Below are 23,748 nucleotides of genomic sequence, written 5' to 3'. Positions count from 1 at the left end.
CCGAGTTTGTAAAGCCAATCCATGTAATTACATTATTGCTGGGAGAGATTAATTGTTCTCCCTGCAGTTTTAGTAGGCAAATGGACTTTTACGGATTCCTTTACCTTAATTGAGCTATGCTGCCAAGATCAAGCCACCTCTCACTTCAGTTCCCTTCAATACAAGTCAGGCAGGGTCCTCTAGAAAAAAGAAATACAACTGATTTTGTAAGGTATTAATGCAAAGTTTGTGTGTCTGGGCAAAAGACCTGACTGTTGGGCTTTGCTAGATGGACTTCATTTTTTTCACAGTATGGGGAAAGCCAATTCAATCTTCCCCTCAGTTACTGGCATTTCTTACTCATTGGTTCAAATTGATTCCATAAGCTTTTAAAGTTGGACAAGATAGATAGAATGTATGAAGCATCTCTTTCTTCTGTTGTGGTCAGGACAGCCAAGTTGGTGTTTTCAATTTCTAACGAAAGATATCATAGAAATAGTTGTACTGCTTCGCAGCTAGCTACCTGCATGATCCAGGAAAGCCTACTAATTACCACCACAGGTTTCTGTATGGACACTGTGTGAGATGAGGAATGCTTTAGTGGTTTCATGGTACCTTCTACTTAGTCTTTTCAAAGAAGAGACAGGCTGACAACAGATTTCAAAAGTGAATAGTAGCTTAGTGTTTGAAAATGAAATAGACTCTAAAAACTGGAACTTCTGGCAGATTTAACAGTAGGTTACTTTCTACAATACCAGAGAAATTACCCCTATGCCTTAAGTGTGAGCAAATTTGCAAACAGTAGTCCAAGGACTCTGTGTTGAAAAATTATTTGGTTTTAAGGTGCATTTTCTTTTTAGAGAGTAATTTAAAGAAGGAGGATTTTCTTTTTTTTTTTTTTTCCTTTTCAGCTGTAGAAGTAAGTGTCTTGTGTTACTGACTGAAGAGGTTGACTTCAATTAGGTGCTGTAGTTACTACAATGGACTCCATCTGGGGATAGATCTGAGTACCATTTGAAACAGAATCCATAGCACTATTGCAGCAGAAGCAGAAGGCGATTTTCTAAAGCATTTTCCTTCCTTTGAAAGCAAAACTTACACTAGGCACAAAGGAAAACATCAGGCTGCATTTACTGCATTTACATTATACTCCACCTAGATTTAGTCTACAACAAACATCGATTAGTAAATATTACAGGTTCCCAGGCTCTAGAATTCTGCAGAAACTCTAGGCATCAGTGTATTTCACTGTGGAGTACAAACAGATACACTCACTTTAATTCAATAGTGTACCTTAAATTTGTAACGCAAACTGGAGATAATACCAGCAAGTGGCAAAAGCCTGCTTCCAGGAGTAACCGGTGGCCCTTTTTACCAAGTCTAATGCAGTTTCATAAGCAACTTTTTAAACTGGGCTGTTCCATTATTTGTGTTTAATTACACATGTATTGAATTTTCATTGTGCGTGGCTCATTTTCTCTTTTCTATCAGTGTAATTATCCCATTGTCTTAAAAATAACTGCCAAGTCCGCAGTGCCAGTGGCTTCTTTCCAACCCAGGTGTGCATCTGCTTAAAATCTGGTTAAAGCTTGCAACAGACTCAGAGGACAGCGTGAATCTAGAGTGTAGGCTGTTTTGATACCAGGTATGAACCTGAAATCAGTGTAAGTTGCAGACTTTTTGTTTGCCCATCGGTGCTCTGAATTCACACTCCAGGGGTTAGGTCAGCCCTTTCTATGTCACGTTTGTCGGTGCTACTAAGCAGTTATTTGGAATAAGAGGCCACTCCAGCCATCACCTGTCCCACATGACAATGATGATATAACAGCAGTATTAAGGGATTAATCTGGCCACAACTGATGGCTTCTGTTTCACTCATGTTGCAGAATTTTCATTTTTCTATCACTGCATTTCTAACTTTGCTTTTGTTTAAATAGACCTGACCTATGCTATCCACAGCCTGCTTGACTGCTTCAACTTCATTATCAGTTATCATCAACAGGTTTTTCCACAGCTATGACCTTATTTTCCCCCTCCTGTGCAGGGTTAGGAATGTTAAATACACTTTGATAGAGGAGAAAAAAAAAGAAGTCCTGATTGAGGGCTTTCAACATCTAAGGGCTACCTTACTAACTTGTCAGGGGATAAAAAAACATGCCTTTTTGCATATTTATTTGCATGAACATTAACATCCAAAATTGCATAAATTTACAATATTTGCTTTAAATAACATTCTGTGAAAACCAGAAATAACATACTGCAAGTAACCTTTAGGTGACTTACATTATCCTATCCTTGCTTGTGGGGAGAAGGTTACAGGTTGTCATGCTTTTTGGATGCCTCCATTTTATACCAAAGTAGTTTGAAAATACTGAAGGGTACACATGATATACCAGGAAAACAATGAGTGCTCTGCATACTTGCTCATCACACATCTCCTTAAGGTGTATGGTGACAGGATTAGACAAATCCAGATTTGAAGAGTATCTCGCTCCATAACTAGCCATATTTAGCTCATATTTGTGACTTCCAAACAGAGCAAGAAATGATTCTGTGGTCCTGGAAAAATGTTCAGGTTTTGCATTTTTCCTTAGAGCAAACCTGGGGTCAATAAAACTTAATGATTAGACAAATAAGAAGCAAACAATTAACTACCTAATTAACTAATGAGAGCATATGTGAGATGGTAGAGCAGTTAAAATAGTCTCAGTACATAACATCTTTCAAAGCTATAACTCTGTACACTGATGGTACTATGAGTGAAGATGGCTTTCAGTGTAAAGTGAGATACTTTTTCAGAGACAAAATTCAGGAAGCATGCTAGTCTTATCAAAGAAGCTGGGACTTTAGAACAAACAAGACTAACTCTGTAGCAATCCATTAAGTTTTCTATAGGCAACAAAGTGTCAGATAAATCTGGCTCTAAATTTTTCCTGTTGTAGAAAGGGAGACAGATTAAACAATTGATGGCAATTAGTAAGGACCATGTAGCATCCCAGGAATAGGGAGTTTTCAGTATTTGCATGCAGGACACATGTTTGTTCATCAACTTTTACAAATGATATTCAGTCCACTGACTGAATACATGTCCTCTAACATGAATGTTTGTATTTTCAACCTGACATGTTGCATAGGAATGAAGCTAATAAAATTAATAAAAAATAATGCTAATTTTATTGCTTGTTAATGTAGGTCTGCACAATGAAACTCCAAGTAAGATCTATCAGAAGGCCAGCTTATTAGTATTAATTTTAACTCATCCTGTAGAATTTTGTAGTTATTTTCTATTAAGTTAGGTAATATTATCTGATCAAAAAGAAGAAGACCCTAAAAACCTTACCTTTGTGGAAATGTTACCTATTTCACAGCAGAAAGTAAATCATCATGCAAGTTTTGTTGTTTAAAGAAGTTGGAGCATCCCAAAAATATCCTCATTCTGGCCAAGGAGCACTTGTGTCCAGTGCCAAAATTAAAGAGCAGGTCCAAGAGAATTCCTCAGGCCTGAGGGTGGGAAAGAAATTGCAGCTGAAGCCACACTGTTCTCTGCAAAGCAACAGACAGAGATATTGAGTGCATATCAAACCCCTCATAATTTCTTCTTCCATGCAAGAATTGTGCTGAACTATTTCCTTTCCTTTCCTTTCCTTTCCTTTCCTTTCCTTTCCTTTCCTTTCCTTTCCTTTCCTTTCCTTTCCTTTCCTTTCCTTTCCTTTCCTTTCCTTTCCTTTCCTTTCCTTTCCTTTCCTTTCCTTTCCTTTCCTTTCCTTTCCTTTCCTTTCCTTTCCTTTCCTTTCCTTTCCTTTCCTCTTTCCTTTCCTTTCTTAAAAGTAAGGCCTATAATTGGAGCTCTGCCCACTTGTGATACAGTGAAATACAGGTATGTTTTATGGACATGATAGTTTAAGTCAATTTAGATGATGGCATTATCAGCACTAAATTAAGAGGTTCCCAGCTGACAAGGAAAAAAAGATATCCCTCCATCTTCTCTGAACTTCTTGCATTCTTGGCATTCTCTCCACAAATCATTTAATAGCTGCCCTATTCATAGGAAAATGTATTGCTAAAGCTAAACGGTGAGGGCTTTTTTCCCTCCAAGCTTATTGGAGGCAAGAATAATAAATAAAGCCTGATTTGCATGCAAGTTTGCATACACAAAACTCTTGTCATCAATGAGCAAACAATAAGCTGCTCATGTCAGAACACATTGTTCAAACAGCAGCATAAAATAGCTACTGAGCTGTAAGGCGCATCAGTATTACTACTGCTCTTGTTTTACTTGTACTTTGCCACAACAAACCTACACCTCTGGAAGGCAACAAAAAGAAATAAGCTCAACAGCTTTGTATCTCTCGTTGTGCTGCAATCCGAATAATCTCTATTGCTTTGAGGGACATCCTGACAAGATGGAAATCCTGAGTCCTAGATGAACCTGTATTCAGAATATATGAGTATAAAAAGCTTTCCCTGATGACACAAATGTTCCCCTTCTTTTTCAATGTGCAGTTCAGGCAACGTGTATTAGCTACTTTAAACTTCTGGCATCACTTTTAAGCAAATTACTTCTGGCTTTCCAGGAATAAAACATGTTACTAGTTGAGCTGGACATGCTGATGTTGTAGGTCACCCAGACACAATTTGAAACACAGCGGAGAAGTCTCCTGATGTGGCACATACTTACATCACAGCTTTTGACAGCTCTTCATGGAAAGTATCAGCATGCTAAGGTTTAGATCTGTTTACCTATTGGAATTACACATACAGTTTGATGCTAAAGCCTGCTTGGTGCCTGCTTACCTTACTTGGCCTCTTGAATCTGTCAGAGGAACAGAAGCAAGGGGAATGAATTAATGTAATTAATCGCTAATAAATAAGAGGTAGTAGGAAATGTTGAATGAGAGCAGCAGCAACAGTTTGGGGCAGTTAGTTAACCAAAGCATACCTAATATTTGGAGAATATTGCTGGAAGTCTTTGTCATGTAGTAAAAGTACAATTTAAAAAAATTTAAGAATACATTAAGTGCACAAAGGTTCTGTCACCTCAGGGCTAGGGTGCTCCCTTCAGATTGCCTCTGAAACAGCAGAAATGAAGGACCATCTCCAGCATTAAGAAACTGTGAGCAGACAGACTTCATTATTTGCTCTGGCAATATTTCTGTTTCAAATGCATTTAGCTTGCACTGCAGAAGCTCTTTATTTTCCCAGGAGCAAAGGCATGGCTCTATTGCCTCTTGGTTCCATGATTGTATGAACCGAAGTAGCTGATTTTGCTACTACTGTACTTTCCCTTGTAATTTATGACTCCGGCTGTTTTGTGGATAGGCTGCCTTACTTACTGACTGCACATCTGGTCTGCTTCAGTCTACTATGGCAATCCTACGTACACACAATAATATTTAAATCATTCACATTTCCACTTCATCTGCCACCAAACTACAGTTGCACCTGATATGAAATGGGTGTTTAACAGGTGAAAGTAATGCCATGTTACATTTTAAGGACATGATGTTAATAAGAATAGCTCCTAAATTTAAATCTGGAAACCCATCCAGGGAAGTAGAATACTCTTAGGTAAATTAAGATATGGCAAGGACAGTGCAGGCAATTCATTTATATAGATCACAAACTTTTAACTGGGACCAGAATGATTAGAAGCTCAGTTATATGGTATTCTAGTGGTTTAGGTCTGCATCACTAACTGCTCCTACTGATCTTCTTGACTTGGAGAAGAATATACAGCTGTAACAACCCATTTTCCATGGTGGTAAAAGATGTGGTTCCATGGGATTACAGCAAACATGGGTACATCTGTTCTAGCAGAAAGGTTCAAATTGTGCAGCATAGAAAGCACACACTTCCTAAGCACCATCTAAGATCCTATATACTAGCAACTGCCCTGCTGCTTTGAATTAAGAGGAGCAGATTAGCAACTGTCATCCATCCTATGCTAAATTTGAGTCTAAAACATCTACAGTAAAAGAATGAGAACAATTAGAGGGACAGATGTGAGACAGGCACTAATCATTTCAGAAAAAAATGTAAGAATCTTGGCACAAACCATAAAGATGCTGGTGTAATTTAGCATGTCCTTAACGTTTTTATTTTCCTGGGATGTTTATGTTCACTCATGTACTAATCTTAAAAATGGACTAAGGCTTATGCTCTTCAGCTGTTCTGTTGATTGTTCCAGTCATGATAAAAGTTTAAAAAATGGGGTTTATTAAAAGAGGGATAAAAGATCAGATCAACTCTGGCTTGATTTTTGTGCTGCTAATTGAAAACAAGGCAGTTAGATGTCCTGCTTGATTCTTCAGTATGCCAGTAATATCATATGGCTCACATCAATTGGAGACACAAAACTATGCAAAATTGCTGGAGTAAGAAGAGAAGAAAGAAAAGCGAAAGAATTTGAAAGTAAGAACTTACTGATGCAAAACAGGATTATGAATGTGCTCTGCTGTGCACACCCACCCTACAAGTGCTTTAGAGACCTTCAATAATTCTTCAAGTCTTCATTTGTGTAGTTTCTGCTACTACAAATATAAAATCAAGTATCTGATTTCCAGGTACCATTTCCAACACTAGATTTTGGTAAGGACTTAGCAGACAACAGGTGGTACTTTTGCTCATCTGACAGCCATTTCTAACAAAAGACAGCATTTATGTCTCTGAGAAGAATTTTAGTAAGTGTGGAAGCATTGGGAGTGATATATACAAATACCACTGGAAAAGAAAAAACAGGGAAAAAAAAAAATCCATTGTTAATCACTGCCTTAGATCCCAGCCTAGCAAACTGGTTTGTACTGGCAGAGGCCTTCTGAAGCCAAAGAGCTCTAAGAGGGGTTCTCATGCCCGCACGGTATTGGTGTACTTGCACAGTGAGATGCATCAGTGTTGGCTTAAACAGGTGAGGAGCTGAGCTCCCCGGCTTTGGTTTAAATAGAGGGGAGCTGGGATTCTTGATACTTTGCAAGACCACTCCATGAGAGAAGAGTTTATCAGGAATCTCTATCAAAGGAAAAATTAATAGTTTTTTTTCCAATTAATTTAAATAGGAAATCAGTAGCAGGCAGGTTAAAAACTAGGATTAGCTACTTCTAAGAGCTGGCTTGACTTTCTGCTTTGCTTTTTCAAGAGCAATGCTGCAGAAAGCTGAAACCACACTTTACTGCAGGGAGATTTGTAGAGGAATGTTTTTAGGATTTAAAACAATCAAAACTGAGTAGATGTAAAGCTTAATTGCAATATAGCAATTTAGCCAACACAAGAAACACAAAAACTAGTTTTAGAGAGGTATCCTGAAAATGAGTTTGCAGAGGACATCAGCAAGCATTACATTGCTCAAGACCACTCAGGAAGGGTTGTTTGGGTAGATAAAAGTCTGTACCATCTTAGAACTAGATCCACAATGTAAATAAGAAAAAAATCAGTGTTTTTTGGCCCAGGTACTTACAGTCCTGCAGGTTTCTAGCACGTCAAGCATACCAACTGAAATGTACTTAACAGCAGTACCTCCAGGACTACAGCACTACTCTTGCAGTTGTCAGCACTGAATGCAGGGAAAGCTAGAGGTTATGAGAAGTGTACAGCAGGCTCTTGGTTCATACTTTACACATCTTGAGGTGTGGGCACTTAGGCAAAAAATCACAAAGATTTGAGTCAGCTGTTTCCAAGATCCATTGCGAATAATTGTAAGGATTGCTGTGAAGTGCCATACACTGGAAGTGTTAAGAGTTGGCAAATCTACTGGGAAGAAGTTCATTATTTTCCTCACCCGGGAATGTTTTCAGATGAAGCAACAAAGAAACTATTGACACTTTTAAACTGTGAAGAATTCATAAAGTATCCCATCATGAGAGAAAGTTTGGTGCATTGTGATTGAGAACCTATCTGCCAAAGTTCCCACTGCTATTTAGTGGAGAAAATACTGGCAGGACTGGAATGTGATTTTCCATTACAAATACCTGCACCACACCTCTTGGTGTCATCTTTGAACAAAGACTAACACTTAAGCTCCCACCAACTTATCATCTGGAAGTTCAGGCATTCCAGAATCTTACAGTTCCATACAATTCCTTCAGGTTTGTGGTCTAGCTTTACTGTTCCTCCACTTTGTAACAGTCGCACATGTTTGCTTTAAAAGATGGGTAGGAATGAGCATGAATCAGTAAATATGTTTGTAAATCAGACTATAGGTCTGTAAAGATCAGCAATGTTCTAAATGTATTTTAGTTACAGGTCCTAGTTTAACAGCTTCTTTAATATCATACTCAAAAACAACAACAAAAACCATCCCCTAAAAACCAGATGCTTTTCCCTCCAGAAGCCATATGTTTACCAGAGCGGTAAAATACACAAATAGTGTACCTTTGACAGAGCAGTGCTGCTGCTCACGTAAGAACAGTAGTTAAGTTCCCCTGCAGGTGCTAGACTGATATGCAGAAGCTCCACGAACGTATCTAAATAACTGGTTACCAAAACCAATTCTGTCTGGAAAACACAAAAATAGAGCTGAAGAACAGTGCTCCTAATGTGTTTTGTTACAAAGTAGCTCTGTTTTGAGAAGAAATGGCATGCAATCATCTTTCCACTCCTCCTTCAACAGCAGCTTCATCAACTGAGCTGAGGTGTTAGGCGAGTTGATGTGTTAGGCAGGCTGAAAGGTTGCACAGGAGCCAATTAATCTTTGTGGTCAGGGAAGCACTGCAAAACATACCTTTGTCTGTGAAGAGCCGGCACATCAGCAGCACTTCCTCTTTGTGAGTAAGCTGAAGGTGGTATTTGGTTGACAGCATCTGGGAAGCAATGAGGGACAAACTCGTCCTTTTTCATACCTTTATGTCTTTCCTTTTATTATTTGGGACTGGGAACTCAGAGAATCAAACAAAATGCTGAGTGACAAAGGAGTTGCTTTTTACCTTCTGCTGCCTTTTAGCAACATCATTCATCTTAGCATACTTCGCATCTGATTTTTCCCTACCCTCTGTTCTGTAAGTCCATAATGGAATATTTTATATGTCAGCACTGGAGGTATCAATTTTCTCTCGGTTTTGTGAGCAGTATACCCCACAGGAACTGCATTTCTGAGCAACTGGGCGTGTGTCTGCTGAATCCAAGACATAATAGCACTGACTGAGTGCACTTCACAATTGTCACATGAGCAAGTCTCTCTGCTGCCAACTGCTGCATTGCAGGGCATATTATGGCCCACCTACTGGGCTGTAATTCTTGGAAGGGCTGTAAAATTCTGAGGGCAGGAGTTACAGCTCAGCCCTCAGCACGTGCCTAACTTCAGAGAAAGTTATAGTCACAGCAGGACACAACCCGAAGGTCATTTTATTCTTTTTTTAGGCAGGAATGTTAGCAGTGTAGGTAGGTTTCAACTCCCAAGTGAGTACTTATCATAGTGGGTACAAAACTGTGAATAGTCAGGGCAGCCTTGATATTGAAAATGTTTAAACAGGAAAATAATACATAATAATTCAGAAAAGATTGCAGTCATATCTGCCAATGGGCATGTGAAAATACAGTCCGGTTTCTGAAGGTTCAGATGATCAGCACCACTCAGCTCCAGCAGGGAAACAGATATGGCTTTTATTTAGTGATATTATCTTGCATAATAGCAGCCAATTCTATTCCTCAGGCATGCAGGTTTGATTGCCTAGACATATGCCATCTCAGTCTCTGACTTTATGTGACTATTAGACTGCTCCTTCCTCAGGCAAATTGCTTAAGTCAAACTATTAAGGAGACTTTTAAAGACATAAGTAGTATAGTGTACACCCACACACACAGGTACACCCTCTTCGATACAAACGCTTTATTAAAAATGTTTCTGGAGTGGTCTGTAACAAAACTATACCCATGTAAAGTAAAAAAAATCAAGGCAAAATGGTATCAGTCACAATGCATTAATATGTTTTCTATCATTCCCGAAGTCTGGTGAGTACCCAGTTAAACTTGCTGTCTATGTATGCTGCAGGCTATCCAGTTTGAGATCTCACCCTATGTAAATGTGAAACTTGATTCAAGTGCTGGTTTGAAAAAACTTCATATCTATTTTGAAGTTTTGTTTGTGGCTAGAGTAGAAAAATAAGCATTATTTCTAATATCTACACAAGGACAAACAGCATGGACTTCGACAAAACAAAATAAAAATACAGCACAGGGACTTTTCACAATATCGGCAATTGGTGGTTTGAAAGATCCAGCCTTTGGAATTGAAACTCAGAGACAGTTAAACTTTCCACCTCCCTTTTCTTCTTCTCTCTCTCCTCCCTCCCCCCCAGTATTCAGATTCTTTACTCAGTAGAAATTACTCAGGTAGATAAGTTTATTCTATCAGTTAAGATAGAATAAATGTATATTCTTCCTAGAAAACACATGTATTTTGTATATATATATTCAGGACAGCTCCTGTTTTCCCTATGTGGAGAGATTTGCATGTAGGAGGCAATTAAAAAAAGAGACCCTGTTATAAAAATTGAAAACACTGTGGAAACATGAAGATCCAACTGCAGCAGCAGTAGGCAATTCCACTCTATTTTGTTATGCTCCCCTTCACATGGACAGTTGGGTCCTGGAGGATGCTAGCTTGCTTCACGGCCATGTTTCCCTTGGGGCTGAAAGGGGATCACAATTTAGCCAGTGTGTGCACTACTCTGAGAGAAAACCAAAGATGGCACTCACCATTCAAGGGTTAGTTGTTACTCACTATGCAGTAGTTTTTATTACAGATCCTTCAGTGTCTCAGGACAGCTCTGGCCAAATAAGAACTTGCTAGGCATGTCTAGTACAGCCAGCCTATACCAGCAAGAGAGGGTATTTAAAGATGTGACAACATTTCTATTTGTACTTTAAAAAGTATAGCAATATTAGTGCCATGCCAGAATAGTTTCATGCCCAAGGCAAATAGTAGCTTATCAAGCATGTCTGTAGAGGACCATGGCTGGGCAGCACGACAAGCACAGTCTCTCAGAACTCTTCACTATCCTTGCTGTTATGATCCCTCATTTTCTATGTGGAGCTGCTGGATGTGGGGTGTTTGTGATTTGAATAAATATAATGGGTAACAAGTCTGAATCTGTCAGAAGGTAGGATGCAGTGTGGGTCCCAGAGACAACAGGCTAACGCTAATCATCTCCCCACAGATCATTTCCTCTCATGAACAGCTATACCTAAGTGTCTCAGAATCCTCTTCATTTAAACCTCTGTTCCTTCCCTGGAATACAGCGTGTTGTTTGTGCTGATACTGCTGTAAAAGTGGGTGTTAAACTGGTTGAGCACAGAGTTGCTGTGGCCAAGGTGGTTAGAAGGCATAGAATTGGACCACTCTCCCACACCATGACTGGGGATATTAGAGAGTGAAGAGTAGGAATTAAAGCCTACCATATTCTGACCCATTTTGTCAATGGGTTCAGAGTTAAGTCCCAAAGGCACCATGCGGCTCCCTGAGTTAGAGCCATTAACGTATGCAGTCATACTGGAGAGGAAGTTACTGAGGCATGGGCTACTGGAAGCTGGAGGTGGAGATCCTTTCTCAGGTGAATTGTCAGTCCCAGGTGATGTATTTTCCAAGATATCCTGTTGCTCTACAGCTTTGGGGCTGCCAGTCAGACCACTATCCTCTGATTTCTCAGATGCAAGAGTGGCAGCACTAGCTCCAATGTCAGACTTCCTTTTCCTTTTTCTGCGAAAGTTTCCGTTGTCAAACATCTTTTCACAGTTTGGGTCCAGAGTCCAGTAATTCCCTTTTCCTGTCAAAGGGGAAGAAAGGCATATTTTTAGCTTAAAAATATGCATAGACAGAAAAGCCCTGACTCTTCACACAGATAAAACTACAAGTGGAGCCATGGGGAGGGGTGTTTTTTTCAGTTTTTTCCCTGGGCGAGGGAAGGAGGTTTTGTTATGTAGCTGGTCCTCTGAATTTACAGTTAAGAGTAACATAGCCCCATACCGGCTGCTTCTCCAGGTAACATAGGTTTCTAAAGAGAGAGAACCACATTTTTTGCCTTCTGAGGCAGCATAATTGAATGGTTTTTAAATGTTCCCAGTGGTTCTTAACAGCTATTGATGGAAAACAATAAATAAAGGAACAGTTTGACTGCATAGAAGCCAAAGGGTTGGAAACAGCAGAGATGTGATTCCAAGGAAAAACTATTTGAAACAGACAAAATAAAAGCAGCCTGCTCTCCTCTTGAGAGTTACTGTTGACTCCCTAAAGCAACACAAATCTGAGTTTGCCTTATCCCCTTTCTGTTAACTCCCAGTTCAGTTTGACATAAGCCATATGTATTACACTGAATGGGTTTTGAATGTGACTTGCTCCATTTGACTGCTCCTGTGCTTGCTGAGCCTTTGCTCAGCACATTGATCAGTTCTCAGGAAGACCTGGAGCAGCAAAGAATCCCCTTCCCTGCAGAAGTTTAATAGCCACACTGGTTCAGACCTCAACTATTCTAGTTCAGACCTATGAAAATGAAAGTACCATATGTATGTCCCATATCTAGGCTATTATGACTCCTTATAATGCAATAAGCATTTTTAGATTAATCAAATTCAACTGGGGGGAAGGGGGAAAAGGCGGAGAGAGCTCTACCTGGATCATCTTCATCTCGGGGCACCTTCTTGAAGCAGTCATTGAGAGACAAGTTGTGTCGTATGGAGTTCTGCCAGCCAGCCTTGCTCTTGTTATAAAAGGGGAAGTTGTCAGCCACGTACTGGTAGATCTGACTGAGAGTCAGCCTTTTTTCAGGTGCTCCATGGATAGCCATGGCAATAAGTGCAGAGTAGGAGTAAGGTGGTCTAACCAACTTCATAAGCTCTTCTTGGGATGGGAGAGGAAGCCAGCCAAGGTCAGTCCCTCCCAAGCTGTGCATGTTAGGCAAGAGCTGCCTTTGCATCCCATAAGACTGAGGAATGAAGGGGCTGGCATTGGATCCTGGGAGATACGGTGGTGGGGTAATGGAAGGTCCATTTAGCCAGAGGTAAGGATTGGGAGTGGTGTTGTAATCCGTTGTCTCAAAGGTGCTGGGTCGTTGTGGACTAGGGATGTTCTGTGGATGGAAAAAGTTCTCATAGTAGATACTCATCTCTGGAGGCTCTTGACCGATATTTGGGAACTGTGGGCTGCAGCGCTGTGGAGAGTGCGTTTGTGGATCAAAGAAGCTCATGCTCTAAGCCAGCAGCTGAGAAGTTATGACACACCTGTGCTTGTGCTCCCTTCTCAAGACAGGTGCATCACCTGTGCCCTTCCCTACCTACTTATGCACCTGTAAATGCTTCAGCCTGTGTGCAGGCTCCACCCCACAGCCCTGAGTGGCTGCAGATGAGGACGATATCCTTTTTGGAATGCTGGCAGTCCCAGCTAGTCATTGATGTCACATCAACCAAACGAGAAAGTTACAACTGTTTATCTTCTTAAATGAATGAAGGAATTTTCCACTAATGCGATGCACATAAGGAAAGTGTAAGGTGCCTTGAAGTTAAAACTCCTCATCAGAGATCCTCCTCTTTCTGTCTTTCACAATTTAGCATTTAGTAATTCTTTCTTTTTAAAGAAAAGCCATTTTGTACTGCTGCTACTAACACCTCAGAATGAAAAAGCCATTGACATCAGTTAAACAGGAGGCATATATATATATATATATATACACACACAAAAAAAAAGAAAAAAGAAAAGGTCAGGCCTCCTTTTCCTTCTGTAATTTTAATTGCAGAGTTGCTTGTACTTCCCCCTAGGCAATCACAGTACTGCAGGCAAATTCTGTAGCTGGTTACTCACGTGAGTAATCTTGCTGATATAAATGGAATTACTCCCTAAAGTAAGGATTAATCTTGTGAGAAGAAAAATGTCAAGCTTAATCATCAAACCTTTCTTTAGAGCTTAAAGTGGTGAACTGAGATGGGAAATCATTATTCGTTGCTTCCTCTTTGCTGCCGGATTGGTGCAGAGAGCTCATAAAACCTTTTAGCAGAATTTGCAAACAGGAGAGAGGCAGCATTCAGCACAGCTCTTTTAGCAAAGTTCCGATACCTTCCTTTGTATCTATACAGACAAAAGTTGATTCTTTAAGATTAAGTAACAAGGAAAAACCTCTAGCACTTTTATGACTTAGAAACATACTTACTGCCTTGCATGGCACCCCATACTTTCAAAGGAGGAAAAAGCAATCTCACTGATACCTGTCTCAGAAATGGGGACAGCTCTTCGCTGCATGACAGACTGCACTGTAGTTAAAAGCAGGGTTGCAGTTACCTTCAGAAGTGATATTTGCATATTTTTTTATGTTTAAAGAACATATATACATTTGGAACTTGTCTCAGCCTTAATACTGCGTGCAATTAAAGAAAGTCCTGGTGTGACAAGGCCTTTAAGTTGGCTCTAGTCCTATAATTTCTGCAGAAACATGAGTTTTAACCTGTGGATTTGAATTCCTGGCTGTACCAAAGACTTTTTCGTTTTGTCACACATTCATCAATTCATTTAATCTTTTGTGCTATGGCACCACCAAGATTCCCTACTCCCCAAGCATTAGTGATTCACCAATATCACATTAATATCCTTGTTGCTATGAAAGGTACAAAAAAAATAAAATAAATAAAAATCTCTGGAAATACAACTGGAATGTTGAGTGCAAAGGACAAAGCTAGCCAGGAGCTAGCCACCTTGCCAGCTCAGAAATGCATCTCCATAGCTGGTATTTAAAACACATGCCTGCACTGCACAGAAAATCATTTGTACCACAACTAGGGATAAGCAAGTTGCTATTTTAATTTGAATGACTGAGAATTCGGTTTGTAAATGCTGCCTAGCCTATGCAGAGATAGATACACATTAAACAGACAAAAATGAAGCAGAACATAGTGGGGCTGGCTTGTTTTCTAAATGACAACTTCTGTGCAAAATGGGACTTGGACAGAAACCCCAAATGATTATTTTTTTAGGATATAATAATGTGAGACCTCCCTCCTCAAGAAAGCTACGTGGAATAATAATTTTCTCTGTAGAATCTGAGTTACAAACTTGCAAAATGCTGCTTGAGCAACATCGCCTACAGCTTCCTAATCAACTGACATATAGCTATGTTTTTAAATGAATCTGTAGTCCTGCAAATATTAAAGTTACAAATATCACTAATAATACAACACATTATTTACAGAAGAGGAGCAAAACATTTAAGAAGTGCCAACCTCTCCCCCCTCTTAAAAACAAGAAAAACTTGCAAATTTATTACTATGTAGAGCTTTTTTGTTCCAAGAAGTAAATACTCAGCTAACTGCCTCATGGACTTCCATGGGTCGCATCTAAATACTTCTTCCTTGAGGTGCTCTGCACACTAAATTGCAATTAAAATACATTGAAGTGTGTGCTGAGTGAATACATGCTTTGAAGCTATGCCAGGCTTTACAAAGGAAGAAAATATTACTTCTGCAACCACAGACTGATGAAGGTTGCAAAACCTCCTCTGTACATTAACCTTTCTGAAGTTTTGGTGCAGTGCATTTTTAGCATGGTCAAGTCCAAGCTGTGCTCTACTGCTGCCTGAGAATGCATGTTACTGCCAGACCCACCTTGATGTGCCACCTGAGCAAAGTTTCACACACAACTAGGTAAAGCAAGGACAGGGGTGAAGTATATCAAGTACTGCTTTTAGAGCCATGAAGTACAAAGACAACTGCAGGCTTCTGCCCATGGAGCTCAGAAAGAAAGTGCAAAGGTCCGATCCCTCCCTGGCATGTGTGTGTTGGCACAGCCTCTAGCAGAGACACAATACCATCAGCAACATTTTTTCTTCCAACTGACTATGCTGATTTACTCAGCTCGGAGTATAAACACTGCCAGTAAAAGTGGTCCTTTGCCAGTCCTATGGGCACACCTCGCTACTCGGGAGTCACTGCAGTGCATGTTCCTGTACAGCACTTCTGATGCGGATGCTCACATGCAGGCAAAAGGCAGCAAAGAAAGAATAACTTTGCTCAAACTGTGGTTGCTGAGCAGGGCTGCTCAGAACTGGAGATAATTGAGTCCAGCCAGGAATACTGTCCTGGGCCCCTCACCCCTAAAGCTCCTGGTCCTGGCAGGGCTGGGAGGAGAAGGTAACAATCCCAGAAATGGAGAAAGGAGAAGGAAAAATTGTGTGGCTTCCATATAAAGAGGCTGGGGAAATGTTATATGCTGACCAAGCTATGCTAACAGATCATGTTTAGGGCTCAAAAACTCTAGAAATAAAACAGAGGCTGATGCTGGAGTCAGAGTTTAGTAATCATTACTTCCAAAAGCATTGGGTTTGTTGAGGTCCTTCTAGGCAGGATGCTGTCCTGGTTGCCAGCTGGGGTTAAACCATGACAGATTCGTCATGTCATGTTTTTAACATTTCTTTTTACTGCAGTACAGTACTGTACAGGCCTGAAAGCACATCTCTACCAGTTGGAAGCCTGATCAACCACAGATTGTTGTTAAGTCAAAGACTGTTGTCAGCTCCTGTGTTATCTGAATATTTTCTTTTTCTCAATTTCTTAAGTGAAACTCCAGAACCTGCAAGGTGGAGGCCGAGCCTCTGCAAAACTGTTGATGTCCATAAGGGTTTTTTAGATCAACTCCTACGTACCTCTCTGCTCCAGCCAAGATTAATATTTCTTCACACTCATTGCCCTTGAACAAAAAAAAACATAATTGCCTGAAATCTTGGGTTATGAAAAGTTCAGATTGATTCCTTTAAAAATGGGATTCCTCAGCATTTTCACTTAGACTCCAAAGTAACCTGTCCAGTGCTTTTGAAATGCAGTGACCTGGGAGAGGTGCATACACACCAGCACACAGCAGGGAGCAGAAGCACAGGTGTCAAAAACTAGATAATAATATGCAGAATGCTGTACACATTTGTAGTGCTTTGACTGAGATACTCATACTTCCCTTCTTAACTGGATCTTTCAAAACAATAAAGCAAAATAAAGCATGATACCTGCTAGTCTCACAAGTACCTTTAAGTCAGCAAGCTGTTTCACAGGGTGACTGTTTTAGAGAACTTAAATCAAAAGTACCATGCCTGCATGATGCAAAGTATAACATAGTGCAAACCCACTCTAATAGCTCACACGGGTACCAGATTTTGTAGTAGTAGCTTCATCCTGGCCAACTCTATAACATCCTGCATATCATTTGTCCCTCATATAGACAATATAAAGCAGTCTGCATCAGGTACTTTACTAATTCATCAGAAATTCAATTCATTGTTTACTCTTGATCCTGATACATATTGCCAGTTAAGACTGTGTATAACCCCAGTTGTGGTGTATTATCACAGCTTAACACCTTGCTGAAGAAAAGTTCATACAAGCTATTCATGTGGTAACAAAGATGAGGGAAAAACTGCTTTTAAAAGGAAAGAGTTCCTCTCCAACTCAGTTTACCAAGCAGCCTACCTTGTTTCAAACACATCACACACTGACATCAGAAACATTCCCATATCCATCAATAACATATTTTCACATAAAAATGAATTATCTATAATCTCAGCTGTCTAGGAGATTACATGTAGAAATCCTCATGTCTTACTCCAGTAATTGTCTGCCCACAAAATAAACTACACCATCCGAAGAAACAAGGTGTAGCAGGTGAAACAATGTCATCTCAAGGTCCTTCCAAAAGCATACAAAATGTAAACTACAGTATTGCAAAACAAGGGAACTGGGCTTTATATCGAGAAATGCAGGTTGAACATTAAATTAATGGAAAAGACAGGATCATTTGGATATGAGCCATAAATGCTGCAATGCTAGAATGCCCTTAGACTTCTTAAGTCTTTCAGAAGGAAACCACTGCGGATTTTTAAAGGAACTTTATAACTGGGGTTTTAGAAGACTGTAAAACCTTATGAGGGCTCATAGCTGCTTTCTCACTATGAGAACTGTGCAATAAAAGTAGTCATAACTCCTGCTTCAACAAAAGCCATCCACCTTCTTACCACAGATAATACGGCAGAGGGGATTAGATGTCCCCTGACTTATATGTAAATCATGACAGGCCGCAGGCAGGCAAGAGACCTACAGCTTCCATTTGGCTGTGGGTGGCTTCCATGAGATCTGCTGCATTTAGATACACAGACATGCTCAGCCCTGTCACAGAGGGATACCTCAAGTCTGAGCCAGACATGGAGAGCATAGGCTGCAAATTCCTCTCATGTTAGAATCCCAGGCATCTCTCATCTATGGGAAATGAGTACAGCTAGAGATACTTCAATCGATCATACTTGGAGAACCTTGCTGCTGCTACCAAATTCCAAACATCTGAAATGCTTGCCTGTTTCAGATTATCTGCTTATATGTTCATGCTTACCACTAAATATCTGCTCATACCACGAATAAATGGTGCTAAAATCAAATGAGGTGATGTATGAACATAGTATTTACCATGGAAATTAAACTGTGCACCTTTCCAAACACCTTTACAATTTAAATTATTGTGTATTTCAGCAAGAGGCACAGCAGGATTTATACAAAGGAAGAAAAGTGACATGCTAAAATTTAAAGTAGAAAAAGTGACATGCTAAAACTTCTGTTTCAGTCAGATTTCAGCATCAAGGTATTTGCTTGTCTGAATTAATCAGCTCCTCCCACTCCACAAGGTAAATGGAGATCTTATTGAGAAGACATTTCAGAACCAAGGATTTTTCAGACACCCCCCCCCCCCCCCCCCCCGTTCACGATGTTCTCCGCCCTTTGGTACTTACACAACACAAACACTTGGCGAAAATTAATTAACAACTAAACCTGATAAGTGAATTGGAACAAGTAAGTGCAGTGAACTACTCTACAGACACACCCAGTCATAGATAAACTTGTTTTAATGTACCAGGGTTTAACTGCAGTAAACTAAGATCATCTAACTTGTGAATAAGATGATTTACAGTGTTAATAATCCTTGCACTTCCAGTTGCTCCACTTCAGTTTTCCGGTATCTGGGTAGTTGGAGATCCATTATATCGCAAAGTATCGCAACTTCTTATCTCCCCCTAGTGACAATTCTGGGAAATATATCGAATCAGTCGCGATCTCCCCTAGACATAACTTCGCAACAGGTTTTTACACTGGCGTGATCGCTGGCCCCTTACCAGTATTACATAGTTCTAGATCTAATTCTGGGATCTGTCAAAATAACCAATTGTATATGCAAACATTTGTAAATTTTTTATATTAGAATCCTTCATTTGCTCTGAAATCCTGCGCAAAAAATTCTGTAAGTTTAGAGACTTTTGTCTTTCTTTTAGGATTGCCTCCTTTGCTCTTCTCTTTTCCAGTACTGATCTCCAATAGTACTGTTTTCTTGTCTCGTGAAGGAAGTCTAAATGCGTTTGTTAAGACAGATTCTATAAATTCAGGCACTGTGCATTAGTACGAGTGAGCGTGTCAAAGCACTACTGAAGCATGACTGAGAAGTCATGTAGTAAGGACTTCATGTTTCTCAGTATCTGTAAAATCCAGGTATTCACATGCTTTATTGTATGATAAAATATGATATTCCCAGCTAAAAGAGCTGCATCTAAAGCAACTCTACCCAGGGCTCTTTTCTTGGGTCTAAAAAACATTCTGGGAAAATCCCTCAATATATCTGTCAAACACAGAGGGTTTTTTTAGACCTTTTCTAGTTACAACAGTGGAAGATTCCTGCTACATGACCATCCTTTTTCTGGCAGTCAGCGCCCAACTCAGGGCATAAATACCTTAAAGGACTAGTTTCTGATCCCCGTCAACTTTCGTGTGCCTTCTGAATCAATCACAACTTAAAGCCATTGCAGCACCATCAGCAGCTAGCTACCATCAGCTGAACTAATTCAAGGTAAAGGGAAGGCCTATGAAGTGTTAACTATGAATGAGAGACCCCTCATGCCTCTCACATTAACCTGTTAGTAAAGATAGGCTGAATACACCCATGCACACTGGGGCACATATGGACCTCCACTAATACTCATGAAACTGTATTTGTTACGAACACTCAGTGTCTGTCTAATTCTAGGGTCAGCCATATGAAAGATCACTCATGGCACAATGGAGCTTTCTGCTATCCTGGAAGTCAGAGACCTATACTGAAAGGGATAATTCTAGCCAAAATCCTATCAGATCAAACTGTCCTTGCTTTAAAATCCTGATTATGTAACATTTTTAAAGTTTATGGAATCCATGGCCTACATGAGCTTTGTTTGCAGAGCAATTATTCGTTTACAGTGTTAATCTTTAGCACACACTGCATTACAGTAGCAAATCAGGATAGAAAATTACAGACTGAGTCAATAAAGAACAACTACTCTCCTCACTTCATAGCAGCAAACACTGCCTATGCTGAAGTCCTTACAACTGAGGGCAGTCCCTGGAATGTTGCTCAATGCTCCCTTTCAAAAGGACCTTGAATGCCTAAGAGCAAGCAGAAACTCAGTTCTGGGAGGGAAATAGAAGTACTATAATACTAGTGACTACTCCAAGGCATCCAGGTTTGGAGATGGCTGCAAACTTATTCCATAGACTTCCGTATTCCTCAGAAAAAAAATAATCATGTAACAAGATGGGGATATCCACTTCCAAAAATCAATGAGGAAAAGGATCCTTAAACTTTATTTTTCACTCCTCAGAAATAGTTTTAAAAAAGAGATGACACAAAACACAGTTTGGCTTTAAATTGGCTGAATTCTCTTGATTTCTACATGAGAAGGATCCTTTGTTTGGTGGAGTTATTCTGAAGCTTGAACAAAAAAGGATCTTTTAGTCTTTTCATGATGGTTAAAGTAATATCCTTTAAAATAGAATAGCAAGTTCGCATAGAGAAAGATGTAATTAGATGGCTTTAAACACAACTCCTGGACCTGACTTAAAGAGAAATCAGATATCATAACAAACAAAACATCTTCTCCTGCCCTCCCTTGAGAGTTTAAAATCAGGTTTAACAGCTGGCTTAACAGCTTTTCTTGTTTAAAAGCACCCTCATCCCATGATCAGGGTGGAACAGACCTACCTGGGAGCTTGGCAAGCTCTTAGTGATTTAAGTTCTATCATTATTTCAAAGATGCTTCCATTGCTCTTACTTGGGCTGAAATAAAAAATCCCTCATAATAAGGCCTGACATGCTACAGCTGCTGCAATACTGTGACATTAGTGAACAGCTTGATCCAGAATCTCTATAGCTGTAAGTACAATAAAATATTTATGGATTTATCATACTCCAAAGCAGAGATTTTTACTCATTATTACAATCAGTGTAAAATCTCATTATGACTCTGGGTATGGACTGTATTGTGTGATTTAATCAGACTTCAGTTGTAGAGTTGCTGATACTTCTTATTCAAACTGATCAAGTCAGATCATCCAAGTCCTCTTAGCAGTTTCCTGTCATCATTCCAGATTTTTGTCTTGCAGGATTCTTCACACATACCCTAAACTCATTCAATAAAAGCCTCTGCTCCATCATTGCCACTAGCAATGAAGCAAGCAGCAAAGTAGCTAAACAACAAAAGCTGTATATATCAAATGGGTTAAAGGGAGCAACTCAATCTCTAAATCCACTTTGTCACTGACACTTCAGTAACTTCAGTAACATGTCATAAAAGCATTAACCTGTCTGCCCACTCCCTGCTTTTCTAAGAACTGTGAACAAATGCTTGGCATGGGTTTATTGCTCTTTGCCAGTTCAGGTTAGGAGCTGCTCTTCAGCCAGTTTTTACAGTAAAATGGTTGCTGCCTAAAAACACAGTAGAATTTACTAGCTGGTGCTGAAACTCCTCATCACCGCTCAGGCAACTTGATGGCTGAGAATGGAAATGGAGAATTTTCCAGGTTCTTACGGAAGCTGTATAGTACAGATTCTTTGTCTTAGTAATTGTGGGAGCGTACTGCCTCTGCATCTCAAACCTCTTGTGGAAAGCAGAATAGTCCACCATGTCAATTATATGAGGTCTGCTCTCCACAGACCAGGATGGCGCAAGGTTGCTTCAATTTAAGCATGATGAAATTAGACACATTTCACATTCTCAGTCTTCTACACTACTAAGGTTCATGTGATGCATTAGTAACACACCCGGGAAAGTCTACAATGCTGTATTGCCTTTCTTTTAACATACTGTTCTGAGTTAATGTAACTTGCTTGTTGTGACCATCTATCGACTATGAATAGGCTAGAAAAGGAGGAAATTGTTAATTTTATATTCTGCACTTCTGAAACTATGAAGAAATACAATCCTCTTTCTCCCCCACACAAGACTGGTGTCCCAAGACAGAGAGTAAGAATACAGAATTAATGAATCCTTAAAGAAAGGATGAAACAAATTAGAGAACTAGAGAAAAAGCCAAAAGCCAGACCAAGGAATATCAAAAAGGCAAATGAAAAAAGAGCTCCAGTGACGCCTAATGTGCCTGTGGACTCCATACAGAATAACCAACATGGCACCCACTACGTCCAATGTGAGTTGGAACTAGATGAACTTTAAAGTCTTTTCAAACCCAAACCATTCTACAATTCTATTTACTCTCAGTTTCCACTGTCTAACAAAGAAGGTTACAGACTGTGTGTGATGCAATGTCAAGCAGTACCTGTTCAGCTTGTGACAGAAATGACAATAGGTGCTGATTTACGATTTCAAAGAGGTGTTGCCAGATTGCCATACTTTTACTCTGCTATCCCAGGGCATCACTTATTCTTCACAGTATGTTGTTTAGCTGGACTAAGCCCCAGGATCCACAGTTCCTGGGAACTTGTAAATGGCTGGAGCTTGTTGTCCAAACACCCTTAAAATTCCAGTCCCATGTATGCCTTGCTCTTGGCAGTTATTCTTTTCTTAGTTAATTTTGCTCTGCTGCAAAGTTGATTTACTGGATTTCAGGCTTGAATCAGATCAAAAACTGGTTTGGCAAGAAGAAGAAAATCCGTGATGTGGGACAACCATCAGGATTTTTGCTGATATTTGGTAAATTTGGTGAATCTAAGCTTTTCATCAAAAATTATACTAAACCCCAAGCAAAACACACGTATCAATCTTGCACCAGTAGCTAAAGACTCAACACCAAACTTCCTTCGGACAGGCTCCTGCCTTCCTGGTATTTGTTTTCATTCTTTGACCATTTTTATTTTTCATCACAGTACTTAAATTAGAATTTATAATAACAGCTTGAGCTAAAACTCTCACTCTCACATGAAAACATAGCTGCAATATGCAATAAACAAAAGAAATCCTTCAACAAGTATCTTTACAAAGAAGAAACAATTGCTAAATCATCCTTTTCTTGCTCATTCTCAGTAGAAAAAAAAGCCTTGTCTTTTAGAATATTTTAGTTTGTGATATCTGTATTTCTTCAGTGTATCTGCAAATAGTATTGAAGGACAACCTTAGTACCCTCTCTTCTCTTCCTCTAGGTTAGCAAGATGATGCACCCCTCAACATTTCACTTCCACTCCCAGATAACCTGCTCTATTAAACTGAGCTGTTTTGCTAGAAAAACTTTGTGCTTCCTCTGTGCTTCCTCAGCAGCAGTACCACAGGATTTTCTGCAAAAAGCAAGTGAAACAAGAAGTCCCTCAGTATCCATGCCAGCAAATACTGTGGTTACTGTTAAACTGGCCCCATTTTGGTTTGCTGTCTATGGTTATTCTAGTGAAAAGTATTTCTTGGCACAGTATTAGTTCCAATGGCAAACATTTCAAACTTTTCACAGAAAACAATTGCTAATTATTCCTGTAGAAAACAGCTTCACACTGACAACTTGCAAAGAGAGGCTAAATTCATTACATCA

General features: G+C 39.7%; 1 protein-coding gene and 1 long non-coding RNA gene across 2 annotated transcripts in view; one reads left to right on the top strand and one right to left on the bottom strand.

The window, feature by feature from the left end:
* Positions 1 to 23,748, top strand: part of LOC134169018 (uncharacterized) — a 230,071-nt gene that overhangs the window by 58,461 nt on the left and 147,862 nt on the right. The gene's annotated exons all lie outside the window — the stretch shown is intronic.
* FOXI1 (forkhead box I1) lies at positions 9,546 to 13,482 on the bottom strand. The gene is made up of 2 exons (XM_062629212.1): positions 12,575 to 13,482; positions 9,546 to 11,732 (listed from the first exon to the last, which is right to left on the bottom strand). Exons 1-2 carry the CDS (start codon positions 13,146 to 13,148, stop codon positions 11,179 to 11,181), a joined length of 1,128 nt encoding a protein of 375 aa, XP_062485196.1. The 5' UTR covers positions 13,149 to 13,482; the 3' UTR covers positions 9,546 to 11,178.

The sequence above is a fragment of the Pezoporus occidentalis genome, unplaced genomic scaffold (assembly GCF_034315485.1).
Source record: "Pezoporus occidentalis ecotype Australia unplaced genomic scaffold, CSIRO_AGI_Poc_V1 ctg33, whole genome shotgun sequence".
Taxonomy (NCBI): Eukaryota; Metazoa; Chordata; class Aves; order Psittaciformes; family Psittacidae; genus Pezoporus; species Pezoporus occidentalis.
Note: the sequence above shows the minus strand (reverse complement) of the source record. Positions and strands in the feature narration are given on the sequence as shown.

Excerpts from the sequence above, each read along its gene's own strand:
- FOXI1 (XM_062629212.1), bottom strand. The coding sequence starts at position 13,148 with ATGAGCTTCTTTGATCCACAAACGCACTCTCCACAGCGCTGCAGCCCA. Across the intron at positions 11,733-12,574 it reads CCGAGATGAAGATGATCCAG|GAAAAGGGAATTACTGGACT; the intron begins GTAGAGCTCTCT and ends CCCCTTTGACAG.